General features: G+C 42.0%; 1 protein-coding gene across 1 annotated transcript in view; it reads left to right on the top strand.

Annotated features, from left to right (window-relative positions):
• Positions 1–7,487, top strand: part of LOC143041561 (uncharacterized) — a 14,314-nt gene extending 6,827 nt beyond the window's left edge. Inside the window, exons 3-5 of the mRNA XM_076213572.1 lie at positions 4,390–4,462; positions 4,761–4,992; positions 6,844–7,487. Of these exons, the coding sequence (XP_076069687.1) occupies positions 4,390–4,462; positions 4,761–4,992; positions 6,844–7,487 (949 nt within the window). The remainder of the gene's footprint in view (positions 1–4,389; positions 4,463–4,760; positions 4,993–6,843) is intronic.
• The last annotated feature ends 378 nt before the right edge of the window (positions 7,488–7,865 follow it).

The raw sequence follows: 7,865 nt of genomic DNA, 5'->3' as shown, positions 1-7,865 counted from the left end.
CTGGAGAGAGGGTAGAGTACCGGAGGACTGGAGTAGTGCCTGTATAGTTCCTCTTTACAAGGGAAAAGGGGACAAGTGTGAATGTAGTAATTTCAGAGGGATTAGCCTGTTGAGTGTAGTAGGGAAGGCTTATGGGAGGATCTTAATTGAGAGGATTAGGAGAGGAACAGAAGGAGTAATTGGTGAGGAACAGTGTGGATTTAGGACGGGTAGAGGTTGTGTAGATCAGATCTTTGTGGTAAGACAGATATGTGAGAAAGCTATAGGAAAGGGGAAGGATGTTTTTTGGGCTTTTATGGATCTGGAAAAGGCTTATGATAGGGTAGACAGAAAGGCACTGTGGGAGGTTATGCAGATTTATGGGATAGGAGGAAAGCTTTTGGGAGCTGTCAAGAGTTTTTATGAGAGTAGTAGAGCATGTGTTAGGATTAGAAATGGAGAGAGTGAGTGGTTTGAAGTAAAGGTGGGACTTCGTCAAGGATGCGTTATGTCGCCCTGGCTGTTCAACTTATACATGGATGGGGTGGTGCGAGAGGTGAATGCTAGGGTAGTGAGTCAGGGATTGGAGATGGTTAAAGAAAATGGAGAAAAGTGGGAGGTGAGCCAGCTGATGTTTGCGGACGACACTGCGCTTGTGGCAGGGTCAGAGGAGGGATTGAGGAAGCTGGTGGCAGAGTTTGGGAGAGTATGTAATAGAAGAAAGCTAAAGATAAATGTGGGTAAAAGTAAGGTGATGAGATGTACAAGGGGTGAAAGTGGCAGTAGACTGGAAGTGAACATTAAGGGAGAGCGACTGGAGGAAGTGGATAGTTTTAGATACTTGGGTGCAAGTGTAGCAGGAAAAGGTGGAGTGAAGGTGGAGGTAGAATGTAGATTGAGAGAAGCGAGTAAATGCCTTGGTGGTTTAAAGAGTGTAATGAGGAATAGACATTTGGGAATGGATGCGAAGAGGAGACTGTATGAAGGAGTGATTGTGCCAACAGCACTGTATGGGGCAGAAACGTGGAACATAAGAGAAGAAGAGAGAAGGAGTTTGAATGTGTTTGAGATGAGGTGTCTGAGAAGTATGGTGGGGGTTACTAGGCTGGATAGAGTGAGAAATGAGGAGGTGAGGAGGAGAACAGGGGTGAAAAAGGATTTGGGAGATAGGGTTGATGAAAGAATGTTAGGATGGTTTGGACACATGGAAAGAATGAGTGAAGAAAGACTAGTAAAAGAGGTATGGAAGGCAGATGTGGAGGGAGTGAACATGAGGGGACGTCCTAGGATGAGGTGGATGGATGGGGTGAAGGGGGCTTTGGGGAAGAGGGGAATGTCTGTTGAGGAAGGAAGGGAGAGGACGGAAGACAGAGGTGAGTGGAGAATGGTTGTATATGGATGATGTTGTGATTGCATGAGGAGAAATGGGCGGGGGGGGTGGGGGGTAGTATGTGTGAGTAAATTTTGACGCAGCCCGAAGGGATTTCTCCCCGTCCTCGCCTTATATGCAAAGGGGGACGGAGAGGGGGGGTCGCCGATTAAATGAAGCGGCCTTGCTGTGGATGTACTGTGTCTTGCGACACTGCTTCTGACCCAGGGCGGTGGGCAGGGTGCAGGGATGACCCGTCATCCAGGAGGTGCTCAGATGAGAGGAAGGGTGGGAGGGGTGTGGAGTGTATTTGGGGATGTAATGGGTGGGAGTGTTTTTGTGCCTTTCCCTTTTTGGCTACCTCCCTTGGAAGGGGTAAAAAGCCTTGGTATATGTATGTATGTATATATATATATATATATATATATATATATATATATATATATATATATATATGTGTGTGTGGTGTGTGTGTGTGTGTGTGTGCGTGTGTGTGTGTGTGTGTGTGTGTGTGTGTGTGTGTGTGAATATGAATATACATATATATGCTATGTATATGTGGACTTCATATCATAGCAAGAAAGAACAGTCAAAGGCAGGAGTCCTAATCTCTAACGATTCAGTCCAACTCCCTTATCCAAGAGATTAACATAAAGTAATGTCGTCACGTCTTGAATATCCCCCAAGTCTCCCCTCCTCATTGGCTCCTGCTAATCCCTGGCAATGCTGCATCTGCCCATTAAGCAAGCCCAGAGGCGCACGTACACACATCCCACGGCGTCGGGGATTAGGTCTCCGGCTCCTGCCTGTGTTCTCTCGAACTACCATATAAAGTCTACTTGTCAACAAGGGTACATGTGTTTATGTATACGTATATGCATATGTATATGTGTATGTACATGTACACGCGTGTGTGTTTACATATATATATATATATATATATACACCATATAAAGTCTACTTGTCAACATGGGTACATATGTTTGTGTATACGTATATGCATATGTATATGTGTATGTATATGTACATGTACACGCGTGTGTGTTTACATATATACACAAAGTGTGCACGTCTTTTCGCTTCATTTTCATTTTTCATCTGACCAAAACGTTTATAATTCTAAAGGTCTTCAAGATTGTCACAATAGATTACAATTACTTTACCTTGAACGCTCGAGTTGAACATCACTTTGCTTTTACTCGTATCCTTCTTCAAACATAATTTGAGACTTGCTTTGTTGAGTTCATTCACCATGTTTTGCAAACTCCATATTGTTTCTGAGATGAGATTAATATAACGCCCAAATTGCATGATTGAATTATTCTCCTATCAATGTTTATAACCTTTCTTCATAATTAAAATATCAAAAAATCCCTTGAATGCAAGCTATAAATAGTTTGGGTGTAACTGAATTGCTTTGTGTATCACAATCAGTTAGAAAATGTTTGGTAAATACAGGAACATCATAAGAGGCTCTCTACCTCTGAAACGTAGTTTATAAACAGTGTATAATGCCAGCTATGATCTACGGGTGTGAGATTTGAAAACTGGCGAAGACAATGAAGACATACCTATGGATTGCCAAGAGAGGAATGGAGAGATTAATGATGGGAATACCGCTGAATGACAGGAAGAGGAAAAGTAGAGAAGAATGGAATAGAAGATATTGCTGAAGAGATACAGGAACGGAAATTGCATTAGACAGACGAAACATTGCAAGAAAATGGAGTCTTTGTCCTTCCCTATGATTCGCATTGCAGACTATCTGGGGCGGCAAGGAGACTGTTGTGGCCTCCTATACTATTAGATTTAAGGGGTTATCCCACTGGGCTATTTTACCTCCAACCTCCGATTAATCGGCGGTAACGCTCACCTCTAAAACCTCCCCCCCCCGTGAAATTACTATGACAAATGTTTCCTCAACAATTTATATAGAATGCCATTTGATATGCTGGAGATTTTCCCCTTCCAATATATCAGATTCCTTCCTTAAGCTGTAGGCTGCAAATCTTCTCCAACAGTCGGAAGAAAAACAGCCCAGTGTGATAACGCTTTAATGCCATCCCAATACGATGAACAAATTTTATTTCCAAAACTCTATATACTTTATCAAGACCTGTGGAAGGGACGTCCTCATCAAAATGTCTAGTCTGCTTTACCACAGTATTCCATTTGTTTGTATTAATTCACATCAAGTACGACTCTTCGATTCCATTGGTTTAGTCATCAGAACCTGCGTCGTAGCTCAGAATGGTTGATTGGCGGTTACGCCCCTTCTGTAGGCGGCTCCTTATTTGTTGTCCTAGAAGCTCACTTTGCCATTCGATTAAATTTGCTCGCGCGCAGTGAGAGGTTCAGTTACCCCAAGCCAAATGTATGATCGGCATTTTCTATGCTATGACTATGCTTGTTTATGCAAAGTACATATTATCCTGTAGCAAAGTAAATACACAACAAAAACAGATAAATTTATCTGTAGTTTATATTTCGTCACCATTAGTCACTGTATGGAAATGTCCGTTGTGATGGATGTTTGTTGTGAAAATCTAAATTAAGAACGTAGTGTATTCACGTCTATAGGCTATCTGTTCAGTGCATTCGAATGAAACAGGAATCACAAAACATTTATATTTTGTAACGAAACAGTTTGATTTCTTACCATAGCTTGATAACGAAAATGTAAAGCAATAACGCTTGCAATTGCTATGTTGCTTAATGTATATTCATTCATACATACAAGAGCACAACAGACCAAGTGGGTGTAGAGCTGAGAAGGTTGAAGACCTGAAGATTCTTGTGATGGTGGAAGAAAAATCCAAATAAACAAGATTGATCCTAGTTGGGCAGTTACAAAATCACAAACACGTTCTGCACACAAGCATCAGTAGTACTGAGGAAAATAACCGTTACGTTAGAGAGCATGGCCCATGTAATGTTGCCATGCAGATGTCATTGCATAATTGGACATTAAACCTATTAAATAAGGGAGAAGCGTATAGTGTACATGGCATAGCAATATTACAAATACTCGTATAATACAGTGATACACAACACGCTATGGTGCAGTACCAGTTATCCACAAGAGCAATAAGTCTTTACAATAATGATAATATGGTAGGGACTTGTGAAGTCCTTTGTACTTGCATGAACTTCATTTATACACTTAGGGACCTTTCACACTAGGCAACGAGTGACCGCCACTAGTTGCCTACTATTATTTTAAATTGAGCCTTTCACACTACGTCACTGCGGTTGCCCGGTTGCGCAACAGGCTATGGCTGTTGCCCGCTCCGGTAACAAGTGACCGTCACTGGCAGTTGCCGTCACCGACCGTTGGGCATTGTTTCAAATGGGAGTTTTCGTACTAAGCCACCGTGTGGCGCAACTTTCGTCCTAATCTCTCTTTTCTCAGTGTCCAGCCAGCTTTGCACAGGAAAGGACGTACGAGATGGAGGGGAAGAAGGTGGTGGAGAAGATTAACACTGAAGATTTAATACACGAAGTGGAAAAACACCCAGCAGTTTGGGATTCATCCACTGACCAATATAGCAACAAGAATGAGAAGAGGAACGCGTGGAGTGAAATTATTACGCACTTCATTCCAGACTTTGAAGGGAAATCTACAGCTGAGAAGAATGAAATAGGTAAGTTGGAAACAAACACCTGTTCATATGTATATTTATTCAGAAGTACACCACAACACCCTCATATCACCACGTGTTATCCACGTGTTATCCCCATCCCCACCACCATCACTCTCATGTCACCACCACCGCCACACATGTCGCCCCACCAACACCAGCATTCTCTTCACCTACACCACGACACCTTTGTATCACCAACCACATCACCTCATTTCTGTCTAGATATGATCTCGTTGCCAGGGAACTGCACCATTGTAAGTCAAAGTAGTCGGCAAATTTCTCTCTCAGGTTGTTGGCAAGTCTTGAGGTTAACCCTCTTGCAGACTCCAGTTCTAAAAGCCCTTCAACTGTCAAAGTACCCTCAGTTTGAACACCATGTCTTGCTCGAACAAAGTTATGCAAAACACAGCACACTTTGACGATGTCTTCTGCCAGGGTTAGGTCTACATTGAGTGGGCGATGGAAGATGCGCCATTTGTTTGCAAATATTTCAAATGAGCATTCAATATATCTGCGAGCCCGTGAAAGTCTGTAATTAAATATGCATTTCTTGTCACTCGAAAACTTCCCAGCATATGGCCGCATTATTTGTTGAGGGAGACTAAAAGCTTCATCAGCCACATATACGAAAGGCATAGGTGTCTCAAACCCAGAATAGGATTAAATTGCAGGAAGAATGTTGAGGGTTTCGTTTGCAAGTCTCTTGGAAAACACACTATCTTTGAACACATTTGCATCTGAGGACTTTCCATACACACCCACATCAATAAAGATGATTAATTAAATTAATCATTAGTAAAATTAATACATACATACATACATATACCAAGGCTTTTTCCCCCTTCCAAGGGAGGTAGCCAAAAAGGGAAAGGCATAAAAACACTCCCACCCATTTCATCCCTAGATACACTCCACACCCCTCCCACCCTCCCTCTCATCTGAGCACCTCCTGGATGACGGGTCATCCCTGCACCCTGCCCACCGCCCTGGGTCAGAAGCAGTGTCGCAAGACACAGTACATCCACAGCAAGGCCGCTTCATTTAATCGGCGACCCCCCCCTCTCCGTCCCCCTCTGCATATAAGGCGAGGACGGGGAGAAATCCCTTCGGGCTGCGTCAAAATTTACTCACACATACTACCCCCGGCCCCCCCCCCCCCGCCTATACCTCCTCCTGCAGACACAACATTATAATTTGTAATAGTAAAATTATTAATAATTATAATCAATCAAATTTATTAATAAAATTGATCAAATTAATCATTGATTAATAATTAAATGATGCATCACAAAGCAAAAAGCAAAATTGAACAATAATTTTTGTAATTATAGTACAATGAACCACTACCCTCTGGCTTGATTACCCTGATATGTTTTCCATCCAAGACACCAAGCCAATGAGGAAAATCAGTTTTCCCCAAAAACTGGGTTGAAGTTTCCATCCAGAATTGTTTTGCCAGTTCAGGAAAAGAAATTGGCTTCACTCCTTTCCACATGGCCTTGCAGACTTGCCGTATGATGGTAGAGATCGTAAATATGCCTCGTCTGTACTGTAGTAAACATCTGTCATAGTTGCTCCGGAGCCAAACTACCTGTAACAACAAAATAAAGCTTGTGATCAATCATATACCAGGGTTACACATATTTGTGCACTCGGATAGGCTATTTCTGTCTACATAAGAGTGTCATAAAATTTACTCCTAAACTAGATTTATATTTATACCAAATATTATTCTCCCTTGTTTCAGCTAATCATGTCCAAAAGAAGTAGAAGGGAATTCAAAGAGTGTCATAAAATTTACTCCTAAACTAGATTTATATTTATACCAAATATTACTTTCCCTTGTTTCAGCTAATCATGTCCAGAAGAAATGGAAGGGAATTCGTGCCTGTTACACCAGAGAGCTTATGAAGAAGAAGAATGAGAAGAGTGGATCAGGTGCAAGCGGACGGAAGCAATATGTCTACTTTGAAATCCTCCGTTTTCTTGAAACGGTGTGTAAACCAACCGCCAGTAGTAAGGAGACTCCAACGGAAGCCCGAGAGTCTGAGAAACGTCTTAAACACTCTGGGATGAAGAAAAACAGTGATGACGAACTCATTCAAGTCTTGAAGAGCAAAATTCTTCGCGAAAGTCCACAGCCATCCGATGAAACAAACGAGGATAGATTGTTCTTGCTCTCCCTTGTATCAGAACTCCAAAAGGTGCCTGCAGACAGAAAGCTTCAAGTAAAATCACAAATCATAACAACCATCGCCCAAGCTCAACAAGTTTACCAACAACTGCCACAGTATCAATATCCAACACTCCTTGTTTATCATCCGACACATGCCCAGCAGGCAACGTTTCATGGAGGTCATTATTCTCAGAACAATCCCATACCGAGCGGAAGTGTTCCTGTGCTGTCTACACCCACGCCTGCATCATCACCTTCGTCACCTACCTTTTCGGAAACCAGCAGCGTAAATGTTGACCTTGTTAATTTTGAGCAGTGATCCTCACATAGATTTCCATAGTAATTACATAAATACTGTACGTTGAGGAAAATAAAATTACCAAAAGAAAGCCCAGTATTTCTGTTGAAGTATCCTAGCAAATTAGATTAGCTACTTAAATAAGCATATCTTACCTTAAAGTCACAGCAAGTTTCTCATCTGGCCTTATGTTTCGTCTCGTCTTTGTGTCAGTCCTTGTGATGTTGTTCTCGATGAGGCTGAGAAGTTCCTCAAATGAAGGCTTTGCGCTGAATGACCTACCGGCTCTGGTGCTTGGCCTTCAAGCCAAAAATTTCATAAATCAAATCAAATGAAGGCTTGCTCATACGAAAGTAATTAAAGAATTTCTTATCATCAGCACATAAATCACTGTAAAGT

This window comes from Oratosquilla oratoria, chromosome 31, assembly GCF_046742065.1.
Source record: "Oratosquilla oratoria isolate Oo_2021 chromosome 31, ASM4674206v1, whole genome shotgun sequence".
NCBI lineage: Eukaryota > Metazoa > Arthropoda > Malacostraca > Stomatopoda > Squillidae > Oratosquilla > Oratosquilla oratoria.
Note: the sequence above shows the minus strand (reverse complement) of the source record. Positions and strands in the feature narration are given on the sequence as shown.